The sequence below is a fragment of the Podarcis raffonei genome, chromosome 2 (genome assembly GCF_027172205.1).
Source record: "Podarcis raffonei isolate rPodRaf1 chromosome 2, rPodRaf1.pri, whole genome shotgun sequence".
NCBI classification, from domain to species: Eukaryota; Metazoa; Chordata; class Lepidosauria; order Squamata; family Lacertidae; genus Podarcis; species Podarcis raffonei.
The window spans coordinates 76,047,125-76,061,827 of NC_070603.1; the positions used below are offsets into that span (position 1 = coordinate 76,047,125).

The window sequence follows — 14,703 nt, forward strand, 5'->3', positions numbered from 1 at the left end:
AACTATATCTGCTTGGTGGGCCAGAACCTATCTTCTCTCAACTTCCCTAATAGGCAAAGTTAAGTAGGTAGCCGATGCACCCAGTTGTCAGTATCCTGGCATCACAATGACTGGAGGTTCCTATGTGGATGATCAGCTAATTATCAGGACTTGCAAAGAGCTACCTGTTGACTTGCCATGTTGCACTGAAGAACAACAAAGCCTATATATGCCATTCTGCTTTAAAGGGGGAAAGCACCATTCAGAGCAATCACTAGCTACTCCAGATAGCCAAGTGATGCTTATTAAAGTCATTTTAAAGTTAAACAGGTTATCTAGGGTTGCCATATTTCAAGAAGTGAAAATCCGGACACAAACAAATTAACATTTAAAAAAAAAAATAATGCCAAAGAACTTGACACACTGTCCATTTTCGGTGACAACACAAAAAAACCATTGAAATCCCAGTAATGTCTGGGATAATCAGAACGTATGGCAACCATATTATAGCCCACAGTTCAGCTAGTTATTGAGCCATATTAACCTTTTGAACTATGTTAAGGTTGTTATGTGACTAGGCCCACATTTTACTAGATTATCGTGTCTCCTTTTGTATGTTTGTTTCTTCACTTTAATATTTTTTCCTGCTCTTAAAGCAATCAATGATTCAGGCTTACAATCTTAAAAACACAAAAAGAAAAGTGATTGGAAGGGAGGAGCAAAGAGACCCCACTTCTTAGTTACAAAGTTCTTGTAAGTGTTCTTTCCAGCAAGCACTGGCAAAGCAAGCTAGCTGCATGCAATGCATGGGGACCGTCTGAACTCCCTCTTGTCCATTACTCTCTACTTGGGAGTCAGTAGGAGCAGCCTCCCAGCGGCCCTTAGTCCCCTGGCCGATGGCAAACGCAAGAATGTACTGCCCTTCAGTTGTGCAGTACCAGGGGCAAACTTGACAGATGCATCAGAGTGTGACTTATTTATTCTGATTCCCTTCTCTTTCAAGGTACCTGCTTCTCAGTTGGACTCTTCCAACAAATATGAAAATGCCCATCACATGTGGTGAGAGTGATGTTTCATTTTGATTTCCACTTCTACTTGTTGAACATTTGCATGCATTCAAAACTTGTAGCTGCTAGAGATCACTGCAAAGAGAGGAGAAATAAAGTTATGAAGACTTAAGGGGGTTCATCTGCCTGGGAGCTCCCTGTAGTTCCTGTTTAAAGCAGAAGTGTGAAACAGGAAGTACAGGAAGCAGCTCCACAAAATGCAGATGGGGCAAGTTGAGGTCAGGATGGACTCTGTACACACTCGAAATGGTTTGTAAGGACCAGCTGAATGAATGCATACCTGTGCTTATGTTCAGCAACCGTCTACTTTTATCTCAAATGCCATTGCCTCATTACATATAATAATAATTAACAACAATAATACATATACTTGTATTTTAAATATTTTAGTAAAGAAGAGACACCAGAGTGAGACTTGGAAATAGGATGATTATTTTTGAACTTGGATTAATATAGTTTTCTATTTTTTAATAAAGCTTGGGCCATTCAAAAGAAGAACCTGATGCCTTGCCCGACTCTCTTAATACTGTCATCCTGCCTTTCACCTGTATGTCGTACACTGCCACAAATCAGGATTTTGTGCAACATCTCTCTGCTTTGATAGCAGATGCTGTGGAAAGTGCACCCTCTTTCTCAGTGGAAACTCAAAATACAGGGAACCTTTTGAGTGATTCCAGAGTTGCAGATACTGAAGATGGCTATTTTGAAATGGGGCTTCATGAAGGGGACAATGTATTTGAGTTCATCCCTACATCAGATATTGTGCAAATAGCTTCTGACAGCACAAAAACAGAGCCGGATGACATAGTCAAAGTTCTCTGGAGCTTTTGTATTCAGGTTCATAAAGGACTCAAGCAGTTTGCTTCCTGTTTGGTTTTGACCAATAGTGTGGTAGCTGTATTTGAAATCCCTCAAGATCCCAAAGGAAACTGCCAGAATATTCTTTCTGCCTTGAAATTAGCACTGTGCTTTCCATATTCTGACCTTACAGAATTTGGCTTTTTAATACCAGAAATATGTTTGACACTCAAGGTAAATAATGGTGATACCTGCTTGTTTGTTGTTTCGGACTCTCAGAATCTGCAAGATTTCTATTCCTGTTTACATATGTCTCGCTCTCAGAGCTGTATGCCTGCTTTAACAAGTTCTGTACTGTACTGTGGCAAAGCAAGTTTGCAAGAATTTGTCTACCAGCTTATGGGATTTTATCACATTTCATCTGAAAACACAGAGATAAAGGGATGTTTCCCTGCCTACCTTTTCTGCCGTAATAAAGCTGATGCTCAGAAAGTCTTGTGTCAGCTAGAATCTGCCAGTGATGGCAAAACTTCCTCTAAACACGTCGGTTGTTCTGCACTTTATTCAACATTTCATAAATCTGCCGAAGAGGGCCACTGCATGTTCCATCCCTGTTGGATATTTCTAACACCCCAACACCTACACATCGTTCAAGTTGACTTTAATGTACTGCCAGGTAAATACATAGACTCTGAGAACGCAAGGAGCATATTCAAGCTGAGCAGGATTCCACTAGCTTCTGTTCTCTTGCACCCTGTCAGCCATTCTATTCAGCAAGAAGGTTCGTTTTCAGATGGCCATGTGCTTGAATTGCTCGTTGGCTACAGATTTGTCACAGCTGTATTTGTCCTACCTCATGAAAAATTCCGTTTTCTAAGAATCTACGGTCTTCTGAGGACACTTTTACAAGACATCAAAACTATAATTATTTTCAAAGCAGAATGTGTAAGAAACCCTCTCTGGGACTCCAAGAGACATGGCCAAACTGCAAGGTGAGGATAACTGTTTATACTAGCCATCTCCAAAAATTTGGCCATATATTGCAGTATGGGAAGATGGGAACAAACCTGTAGGCCCCAGCTTTCTGGCATATTTTTGTTTTTCAGCTGCATGCCAGGGTCTGGACTTCTGCTGCTCTTCTACTCGTGCAGGTTCTCTGTATGATTTAGACTCCTGGAAGATGAAGCTTCTAAATCACACAGGGAACCTACTCTGGTGTGGCAGGCTCCCCAGTTCAGAACTTAGCCCTCAAAGACATAGCGGGCTGCAGAGCTAATTGACAGAAATGTGATGGAGAGGACTGGGCCAACAAGTTGGTCACCTTCCTCCCTGTTGTGTCATTGTAATCACATGCTGAAAAAGAGCTAGTGAGAACTTCTTGTCCGTGAAGAAGGCTCGCAGTGAAGTGAGCAACGAGTATTCTATAAATTGCCAGTTTGATGACCTCTGTCTCTTGCGGTTTACAAAATGCTGCACAATATTACAGAGGAGTAAGAGTAATGAAGAAGAAGTAAAACAGTTAAGATGTGTAAGGGTGTTAAAACTGCACAATTAATGTATGGTCATTCGTATAAAAGTGGAAGAGGCAAAGGGATGGGTTTAAGGGTAAGCTTGTGATTTGTTTAGTCTTTAAGCAACTGCATCACACTGTTGGCTCCTGTTCAGCTATGATCAGCTAAGACACCTAGGATGCTTTAACATAAACTTTTCAGCTTGGATTAAGGGTCATGATCCTGAGATCTCGATAGGAAGTATTTTAAGCAGAGGCGGGACAATCATCTTTCAGTGAGTCTGTAGTTGCATCCTGCACTAAGCAGGAAATTGGACTAGTTGACCACCAAGTTCCTTTCAAATCTGAGTCTGTAAGTTTGAATGAAATTGTGTTTCATTCATTTGGGTTTGCCTCTGACAGTGTATATTCATCTCTCTTTGTTCCCAGCTTATGCAAGCCACATTTGCCATTCTCATCTCTGTATCCATCTGAATTTCTGGTGCAGAAAATTACTGAAGAGAACCAAATACCTGTGCACCTTCCAGTCTCTTCATCTCTTCAGTATGTGGCTGGGCTAAAGGGAAAATCCATTATGGAATTTTTCCACAACAGCATTGCTGAGGTATTGTACAATACACAGGGAAGGGACATTCCTGATGGTAGAGGTTCCAGAAGTCTAGCCATGTTATTCTGCTGCAAAAAAGCTAAATTGTCCTCTAACACCTTGAAAACTAACTGGTTTATGGTGGCATGAATTTTCATGCGCAATATATGTTCCGGATACATTTTGTCTTACATAATAGTTTTTTCTGTGGATGGAGAAAATGATAATAGAAATAGTGCTGATGACTTCTGATTTTACTATCATTAATATTATAAGGTCATATGGCAATAGATTGGATTTTTTATTGCTCTAAAATCAAATAGACCAGGCAACAGCAAGGACAATAAATTTATCATATTTACAAGTTGCATTTTAAAGAACTAACTCCCACAACTCTCAACGGTTGTGAATATTCTGTTGTTGTTGTTGTTGTTGTTGTTGATGATGATTTGACCATTTGGGTTCACTCATCACAGCAGCATCAAAATTGTTATTCCGCTTCCACCAATAGTGAGAGCTAAACTTTGGTACAGTATGTGTATTAACTAATGGGCACCTCAGTTACTTTAAAAGTCTGAAAATGGGAAAACTCTTGGGTCCAGTGGTAAAAACTCTGGATGTTAAAGAGTATTTCATAATACTAATGGATGCAAACCAAAGCAACAAACAATAGGAAAATGTGGATCCACAGGAATTCTTGCTCCACATGTTTAATCAGTCCTCAGTTTGTTATATCACTAGGGAAGATTTCTAGTGGCAAACAGGCATTCCAACTCTACGATTGTATGAATTTCTTCCCGAACTGAAGCTATACTCTCCAGCAATTGAATATGAAGTGGGTTAGAAAGGACTCGCATTTTATAACTATTGACGAAGAAACTGCATTCAGACAGTTAAAATAGTTGATTAATTGCGTTGTCAATATTTTAGGTGGAAAACGAAGAGCTGAGGCATCTCATGTGGTCATCTGTTCTGTTTTATAAAGCTCCTGATATGGAAGCGACAGCTTGTGTTCTGCTGTCAACTAAAGCTATTTACTTCTTGTTAGACGATTCCGTGAGTCATTCTAACGAACGCCACTTCGGTAAGGCAGAATATATAATCCCTGGCTTCTAATAATGTTTTCAAGGAGAAGTGATTTTAGATTGGAGCAACTTCCGTATTCTTGACATTCATTGTATGATGAACGATTTTGACTAATGAATTAGAATGGGTGGTATCCTTTGGAAGGATCCCCGCTCCCCCAGAATAACCTCTGTGTGTGCCATGATTTTCCACAAGTGCAAAAAAATGGCATTGGGGTTATAAGATACGAAAAGGTGATTCATTACCTTTTTTCAATGCTAAATAATTATTTAAGGCCACTCTTGGAACAGAACTGCATGCCATGAGGCAAGGAGGTTTGAGAACACTGTGTTTTTCTTGTAATTCTAATGCAGGGGGGATAAGGAGGCATTTGCAAAAGAGAACTGGCAGGTGGAAAAATAGTTCTTAAGTTTGCTGATCTGTGAATTCTCCACATAACCCTTCCCACAAGACTGTATTCAACTACCTCCCCACCACCACCACCAGCAACAGCAGCTAGCTGCAAGGGCAAAATAGAATTGGGGAGTGGTCTGCAGAGGAGAGCAGGGAGTGCATCAGTGGTTGCTGCTTGTTTATTTTCCTTTACAAATGCTATTACAGTGGTACCTCGGGTTAAGTACTTAATTCGTTCTGGAGGTCCGTTCTTAACCTGAAACTGTTCTTAACCTGAAGCACCACTTTAGCTAATGGGGCCTCCCACTGCCGCTGCACCACTGCTGCGCGATTTCTGTTCTCATCCTGAAGCAAAGTTCTTAACCCGAGGTACTATTTCTGGGTTAGCGGAGTCTGTAACCTGAAGCGTATGTAACCTGAAGCGTCTGTAACCCAAAGTACCACTGTACTCCTATTACCTCAGCAGACATGGGTAGGGAACCCATTTTTGCTAGGGCAATACAAAGTTCCAACTTTAGTAGGGGGTTATTTCTATTTTTTGTAAAAAAAAAAAATGTTGCACTGACTAGTGAACCTTCTCTTCTGAGATCTTAAAACAACCTTCAGATTTCTTCTCATAAAATTACCAGATTTCTTAAATACTATCCAATAATCAATTTAACAGATTTTTGGAGCAATGGACAATTGGACTATGAATTCAGTTCTTTCCATCTCTCTTACTGCTTGGTCCTAAAATTAAATGATCTCCACTCAGTGAACATTGGACTTTTTGACCAGTATTTTCGACTTGCTGGTAAGTAAATTTATTTTCCATTTCCCTTTCTCTTTCCTCCTTCTGTTCCCCTCCCACCATCAAACTCATAAGTTCCTGAAAAGTATCAGTGCACTGATAGTGCCTGTAAGTCCAGTTTATCATAACCATTTAGTATTGCATACTGTAGTTCCAGTTTATCATAACCATTTGGTCTTATATACTCAGTTAATGAGATTTATCTATAGCATGCCTGGCATTAGTTTAGCATTGGCACAGCTAAAGTTCTGCACATTTTCAAACACTGGCGCATTTTACTGAAAATGTCTAGTTTTAGTAGAGACATCTTGCCGGTAAAAGTGTGATTTTCAAAGAATTGTTGCTGTTGTGCCAGTACAGTGGGGCAGTGCTCATCAGAGGTTTGGTATTGAATGTTTAGGAAGGAAACAGACAAACCCTGCTAATAAAAACCTAAGATTTGGCCCAGTGGACATATAGCCTCTGTTAAACAGAAAGAAACCTACACAAAATGTTGCAGAATTGTAATAGGACTTGAAGCACATTTGATTCTGTCTTGTTTTCAGGACGTTCAGCTGAACGTATATTAACTTGTCTAACCAGAGACAGTTATAGCACTCATGCTTTTATTCAACACCTTATGGCAGTGCTGTCACTACTGGCAAGGACACCATCCCCAGAGCCAGTGGACAAAGACTTCTACTCTGAATTTGGAAAGAAAAATACAGGTAATTTTTTTTGGAAACGTTCTACTTAATAGGACCTATAAATATATTTCGCCATACTGTTCTAGAGTATGCAATATACATTAGATGTGTTAAGATCCTTCCTTTTAAGGAAAATGCAGTGTGTTTAGCACATTATTTGGCCGATAATGGAACTTGTAATTTGAGACTAAGGAAGAGACAACTCTTTATCAGTAAATTCCATAGATCTTTATTAAAAATATTTGTAAATTGAGGCAAACACCTGCAGCTTTTGTTAGAATTGTAGGCTCAGGCTTCAATCCATTCACAGTTACTAGGGAGTAAGTCCCTTTGAACTCAGTGGTGCTGGTTTCCAAGTATACACATATAGGCTGTAGTCCTGAATATGAAGTGTGGCAAATGTGGAACAATTCCCACAGACAGGCCCATTCTAAGCTTTCAGTCTTCTGTGAAGCCATTACGTTTGGTAGCTAGTGTATTCTGACATGTCTAGGCAGGTTCACTTCAGGCCCGCTTTTCCTTACCTAGGGAGGTCTGGCATCTTGTACTTTCCCAAGTTCTTGCATGCAGTTGTACCCTTCCTTTTCCTGAGAGTAGCCTGAGTGCAGAGGACTTGGAGAAGAAAGAGCTGCTGGATGCTCCTCAGTAAGTCTGGGGTGACTTCAGATGGACACAAATTGTTTAGCCAGGGGATTGAACTCATAGCAGTAGCTTTGACAAGCTATCCTTCTTTTTGCAATACAGTTTTAATTGGTCCCTAATTTGACTTGGGAATCCAGACAATTGCAGCATGAAAATCTGAATTTTGAAAATCCAGTGTGAATAGTATTCAAACTATTTAGCTCTTCACTGTAAAATCCGGTTCAGAACTCAACCTCCTGCCACATCTTAAGCCATTTTCCTGTTGGTTACATCATCCCTGTCTTATAGTAAATCAGAATTCAGCTGGGAATCCTTTGGGCAATGCAGTCAGTGACCCTGAAATCAGTATGGAAGTTCAGCCTAAACAGGTGTATTCATTAAGCACTGATTGTTGATCTTTTCCTTTACCTGAATGAAAATAGAGTTAAAAAGAACAGATACAGGTGTATTATGTTAAACTACAAAAGGGTATTCCACCCATCAGTACATCATGTACATAAAATTACCTCTAATGTGAGTCACTGAGAGAATGGGGGGGTAGCAAAATTTAAGCTCATGGTGAAGAACATTTCTAACAATCCTGTTCTAAGGATTTAGGGAAATTGTGATTGGGTAGAGTCCGGAGGGTTAGAAAAGGGAAGATGCAAAAGCAGATGGAAATGAATACCCTTAATTGTCTTGAGTTTTCTTTTTCTTTTTGCTGATCTAAACACTGTACCCATTTAGATTTTCCTCTTTCTCCGTCCCTGCCATGCAAAAAGCCCAACTTATTACATATACAAAATTAACAGGATGGATAGTACTTTTCTATGTGCAAGAAGCTTTCCCCCACCTGCTGGCTCAAGTAGTACAATCCTGTGACTCCTGCACCATGTGATTTCTTTGCATGTATAGAGAGGGTATGAATAGTGTTTCTGGCAATGCTAAACAAGTATAGAACTTAACTGAAAAGCACAAAAAATACTGGGGTAGAGGGGAGCATATGGGATTATGCTGACAACTGCATTTTTAGCACTCTCCCCCACCCCCTCCTGAGTAAATTCCAAGAATGAAAGAGGAAGTTGAAAAGTTAGGCCAACAAAAATGTTTACCATCAGCAGTTAACTTCTTTCAGAAAGTGTTATATACAATTTATTGATACTTAGCATGAGCCAGTGTGGTGCTTAGTTTGTCTGATTAGGCCTGGGAAAATTGTAATTCAGATCCCCACTCAGCCATGAAGCTCACACTGGGTGGCCTTGGACCAGTTTCTACCTTTCAGTCTGACCTCACAGACTTGCTGTGAGGATACAGTGAGCAAGGGAATAACCATGTATACTACCCTAAGCATCTTGGAGAAAGGGGCAGGGACTAAACTGCAATCTTAAAAGTGATGTAATTTAGTATGTTCAAAGTGCTTCCCATACATTATTTCAATGATCCTTAAAATAGTACTGGCCTGCTTGATGTGATTACCATCACATTACATGTGAGGGACTGAGGCTGAGAGGGAATGACTTGCCTAAGACATCTAATGAGTGCATGGCAGAGGTGAGATTTGAATCAGTGACTTCTAGTTCACTGGTGCCTATTTTAATATTTGCCAGAGTATCCACTTATCACTCCAAGTTTCAGTTTGAAAACCTGTTGTTAATATTACAGATAAAAACATTCTGTGTGAATTTTAGCCTAACTTTTTAGTTGCTTCCTTGGTAGAATTATTTTAATAAGAATTATTTTAATAAATTGTGTGTTTCTGCTTACAGGGAAAATGGAGAATTATGAACTGATTCATTCTAGTAGAGTGAAATTCATATATCCCAATGAAGAAGAAATTGGGGACCTTGCCTTTCTAGTAGCAGAGAAGATGAACTGTGTGATTAACTTCCAGTCTCTGAATATACTTCTCTATGTGCTAGCGTTTCAAGTGAATGCTACAGAAGGGACTGCTCAATCCAACAGCTCACTTCAACCTAAAACGCTGATCTTAACCAGCTCGGATATGTTTCTTTTCAATGAGGATTACATCAGTTATCCACTTCCTGAATTTGCTAAAGAACCGCCAAAGAAAGACAAGTATCAACTTGCAGATGGAAGAAGGATCCGTGATTTAGACAGAGTGCTCATGGGATATCAGACCTATCCGCAGGCGCTCACGTTTGTTTTTGATGACATTCAGAATCAAGATCTCATGCAGAACCTGACCCTTGATCACTTTGACAATGTTCTCAGTTTTCCTAAAAGGCAGGTCACCCAGGAAGGCAGCAGCAGTCGAGAGGTCCTGTGGTGTGTCTTCATCCCAAGTCCAGAAAGCCGCGAGAAACTAATATCTCTCCTTGCTAGGCAGTGGGAGATCTTATGTGGTCGAGAGCTACCTTTGGAGCTCACTGGGTAGTTTTATTTTTTTTCAAATATTTTAGTTACTGCAGAGCTGATAGAGTTCAGGCCGAAGACTATGACGTAAAGCACAGCATTGATTGAATTAAGCAGGGATTGGCACTCTCTTCACAGCAACATGATATTACATTGAAGTTTCCTGTGTGTTGCTGTTATAGTTCCTTGTGCAGTGAAGAGGTTTTAATAGTACAACCAATCTGCTAAAACATTAAAACTGGAATTTTCTAAACTATATTTTTATGTAACAGTACACATTCAGATTCCTTATTAAGCATCCCAGGCAACTGTATGGAACAAAAGGAGTCAATACTTGGCATACTTTCATTAGGACTGTTATCTTTCCACTGTGGTTTTTGTACATATATATCAGTCTTGCTATTCTATACAAGATATGTAAATAATGGTAACTAAAAATGCTTGAGCTATGTCAAAGTGCAATGTTCTTTGTTCAAGATGTATTTTATTGCCTATGCTGCTAACAATTATTTAATAATCCTTATAATTTTTACATTTCATTCTTTTATGATGTGTCAAATTTAATTTTGTTTGTTAATCATGAACATGATGGAAGAATTCACCTATAACTGAAAGTTACTGTTACATCCGATGGACACTTTTAAACAGTTGAGAAAAGTTATCAATTTCAGTTCACTAATGCAGACAAAGGTTGGCCAGGATTGACAATAATTGCCCTGTTGCCAACAAATCAAAGGATACTTGTAGTTCAGAGCACTGTGTTTTTCTGTTGCCAAGTTTCTCAATACAAATAAACCAAAATTTGTGTTTCTGACTTTCCCTGATTTTGCTCACAGTGCAGGTCAGTTGTGCATTTATCTTTCTAATAAGCCTTTAGCCCTGTGTAGGAAGCCTCAAAGGAAAAGGAAAATTTCTGAAGAGACCATCATATCAAATAATCCAAGTCATGGGCAGTTCCTTCCAGGGGAAGCTTTCATAAAAGGGACTGAGCCTATATGATTATTTTGTCTATCTGGCGTACACAATAAAAACCCATTGCAAAATGCTTGGACTTTGCCAATTTGCATTCTTTCAAGTTCAGAATGATTCCTTTGGTATCCACTTTTCTCTTGCATAATCTGGCAGATATACTAATTATGCCAAACATTAATAGGAGTGTTGGAATGAAACCACGACAGACGAGTAGCAGTAAATCTTTAAATAATGCTTACAAAAAGAATAGTTGATACCCAGTTGTAGCGACCTTGCACAACGGCCATTCCACTGCCATCATTCTTAGGATAGTGCAACAGCTAAATACAAGTGTCTTGCAATTCTGAAAGGTTGTGCAACACATGGCACAACTGCTGTTATGATTATACTCTGATAATTAAGCTTGCACACTACCACTTGTGCAATGACAGTTCTCTAAAAGTTCTTGTGCTAACATTATTTCGGATCTCCCATGATATAATTAAATAGAATTTGGGAGTGGGGGGAACTCTTCCACTCTAGATAGCAGGAAACTGGCCACTTGTTTCTAGCACACTTGAATTCTAGGGGATGAAGTATTTCTAGCTCAGATGCAAGTTATCATAGAATTCCTTCTTTTATATACCGTAATCACAAATCTCCAGATGAGGTTAGCAGCTCTTCGGCCCACAGAGAATAGAATTATATCCACAACAGAATTCAACATCTTTAGTTCCACAAGTGCAGCTTTTGGGTGGCCCTGAATGAGTTTACTGGAACTCGGGAACAATGGAGTACAGGGTATCAGTGAATACTGTCCATGTTATGCCAAGCCACTTGCCAGTACTGTATAGTGTTAGTACTTTCAGTGCTTTTCAACTACTTGAAAGGATCACTTCTCCCTACAACACTTGGTAATAGGTTAAAAGAATGGAGAGCTGGACTTCTCTCTCAAGCACAAATCATATCCTTTTAGAAGTTTGCTGACCTAGATGAGTTCTGACTCTACTGGCTCAAGAACTCAAAGTCACATGCAGTCGTTCACACAATAACCTTCCTCACAAGGTTCTCTTTTTCGCTAATGAAGCTGAGCTGTAATTTAGTTGGTTTATTCTTAATTATATCCTTTTCTCTCTCCTTGCCTCAGATAACTTATGCAATCAGACTATTATGAACTGAATAGAAATGTTTCCTCAAATTTAAAATACGGGATTTTAACAATCTTTCTCAGCTGACCTTAGGAATTTGTAGACCTCAGAAAACCCACACAGGATAATGTACGTTTTATGGTATACCTTAAGTCTTGGCAGTCTTTAATTTTTGTCAAGACTACATAAACACAAGGTTTCAATTGCAGGAAACTGCCAAAGCTAATTGGAGATTGCAAATGCTTCACAAAATAATGGTTTTCTAGCCCAGCGCTTTCTCCAAGTACTTGAAAAATGAAAGTGCTTTTGTGTATGAAGGAGGGAGAGGACCAAGATCCAACAACTACACACACAGAGAGAGGGGGGGATAAACAGTGCCTGAAGCCAGAGCTTTGCTTTCTGTTTCTACACCACCACTGCTGAAGAGACAAGCCACTAACATTGAACCAGCGGCTTGTCTTGGGCTGTGGAAATACTGTGGTGGTGGCGGCAGTATCAAACAACATTCCAGCTACGTGTGCAAAGTTGACTCTCTCCTCTCTTGCGTTTCCTGCATATCTCAATCCATTCCTGTTAACCCCCTGCTCTGCTGTGCAAAGAATGACAAGATACTGCCATTTGTCATAAATATTAAAGGACATTATTTAAATTCAGGGATCACACTAGAAGATTCACTACAACAAATATGGCTTTATTGGTTGACGTACTGCCCTATGCAAGTTTGTGTATATGTGAAACTGGGGTGGGAATGTGTGATCCAGATGTTATCTCCTTCCTTCCATCAGCCCCATCCAGCATGGTCAGGGATGACGAAAGTTGTGGAGGGCCATAGGTTTCCATCCATGCTGTTGAATTGCATTAAGTATTAAATAGGCTGTTGAAGTGAATATACTAACATATAAAATGAAGGCTGAAATCTAAAGCAGTGGCAAGGAACTTGTGACCTCTCAGATGTTGGTTTTCCAACTCTAGTCATCTCTGACCATTGACCATGCTGGTTGGGGTTAATGGGAGTTGGACTCCATTATCTGGAGGGCCAGGTATACCACTAATGATCTAACACTAGCGGTCCCAGAGCATGGTTGAAATGTACATGATGATGCTTGGAAACTAGTCCAAGTCTGGTCAGTGCCCAAATGGTAGATCTTTCGAGAACTCTAGGCATGTACCATACCTAGAGATCCATGCTGGACAAAAGGTGGGGAACCAATTAAATACATTTAAAAAACCTATTTGCTTTTCTTTTGTAGACTCCCAGTATTCCATAAACTACTTCTAAAAGTCATTCACAGAGGAACTACTGTTCAGTTAACACATCTGTAGCCCCCTTGGGTGTTCAGAACTAGCTGTGAGGCTTTTTGGACCCTGGTCATTGTGTTCATGAGGTGTACATTCTAACTGTATAATTTAAGAACATAATCCAGCCATTTTGCTTTGTAATTGTTCTCTCCAATGTTATAATTGTGATGGGATAGGAATATTCTATGTAGAAATCAACTAAAAAGAGGTTCAGATATATTAGGGAAGTTGAATGTGGGGGGAGCCTGTATGTGTGGTGTTTTTGGCAGCAAGGTCCATTTCAAAACTGCCCCAAGATAACATATATTTTATCACTCCATATATTTGGGGAAAACACTATAGGGATTAATCTTGCTGTCACTAACATGTCTTAAGAAATAGTTGAGGCATTTTAGAGGGAAACTATCTTAATAAGATTTTTGTGAAGATGATCCCACACATTTTTAAAATACCCCCCCCCCCAATATTTCTCAAATATGGCATGTAGTTTCTTTTTTTTTTTGAACAGTGGAAGCCTATTAAATGGCAGTAAAAACACAAAAACCCTGAAACAATTTGATCATACTATATTAATTTCCCATCTGAATCAAGATCCAATCTAGTTCAGCCTTCAGCTTTACTTCACAAGAATATGATTAGCATACTCCTTTCCATACCGCTGAAAACGAAGGATTTCCTTCCTTCTGTTTTGAACTGATATGTGAGAGGAAATCCATAGACGTTTCTGTTTTGAGCAAACTTTTTCCCCCTCAGGATCATTGTTGTACCTCTGCTTTCTCCCCACTTTAAAATATCTGCTGACTGACAATTCATGCTCAGTCAAAGCAATGCTGCTTTTGTATACTTTGGAATAAGAGACTCGCAGCATGCAAAAGCTTTTTCTCTGTTTACGTTTAACTTCTGGTTTTCTTGGATCTGATTCTTAGTAGGCGGTGTTATCTTGAAGAAACAGCATCTTCCACATCTCCCTTTAAGCACTGGGGTCTTTTCAATCAAGGCATGACCATGAAAACTTCTGGCTTCTTCTTTTTATTCTATGCAGCATGCTTGATTTCTACAGCTGAAGAGAAAAGCCAGCAGGTAAGTTTGCTGCTGCAGCAGCCTTGGGTATTAGAAGGTGCTATTATATAGGCACTTACGTACTTGGAAGCAAGCGCCGTTGAACTCCCTGGGATCAGCCTGCAGTGAAATAGACAACAGCATGCCTAGTATATTGCTGTGAAGTTTTATATTTGAAACCATTAAATCACCTCTGTAATAAGGCTTTGTGGCTGTGGCCAATTACTCAGTTTAAAAAGTGCCTGGCCCAGGTTAAGTTGGCTATTTTTAATTTGTATTAATCACAGCCACAGATAGAAACAGTCTTCTCTGCGACAGTGCTTGCTTTCTCACACAGGTGAGAATGCCTCTTCTAAG

The 14,703-nt window shown here is 39.6% G+C and overlaps 2 protein-coding genes across 5 annotated transcripts in view; both read left to right on the forward strand.

Moving 5' to 3' along the window:
- Positions 1-10,934, forward strand: part of NISCH (nischarin) — a 33,531-nt gene extending 22,597 nt beyond the window's left edge. Inside the window, exons 15-21 of one of the 3 annotated variants that reach the window (XM_053377548.1) lie at positions 983-1,038; positions 1,523-2,836; positions 3,784-3,958; positions 4,871-5,024; positions 6,084-6,212; positions 6,755-6,916; positions 9,283-10,934. In XM_053377548.1, coding sequence (XP_053233523.1) covers positions 983-1,038; positions 1,523-2,836; positions 3,784-3,958; positions 4,871-5,024; positions 6,084-6,212; positions 6,755-6,916; positions 9,283-9,911 — 2,619 coding nt within the window. In that variant the 3' untranslated portion in view covers positions 9,912-10,934. Of the gene's footprint in view, positions 1-982; positions 1,039-1,522; positions 2,837-3,783; positions 3,959-4,870; positions 5,025-6,083; positions 6,213-6,754; positions 6,917-9,282 lie in introns of those variants that run through there. The other 2 variants (XM_053377549.1, XM_053377550.1) reach the window with 2 other exon arrangements.
- Positions 10,935-14,011: 3,077 nt separating this feature from the next.
- The window catches only part of STAB1 (stabilin 1), a 94,430-nt gene continuing 93,738 nt past the window's right edge, over positions 14,012-14,703 (forward strand). For both annotated transcript variants that reach the window (XM_053377553.1, XM_053377554.1), the window contains exon 1: positions 14,012-14,367. In XM_053377553.1, the coding sequence (XP_053233528.1) occupies positions 14,287-14,367 (81 nt within the window). In that variant the 5' untranslated portion in view covers positions 14,012-14,286. The remainder of the gene's footprint in view (positions 14,368-14,703) is intronic.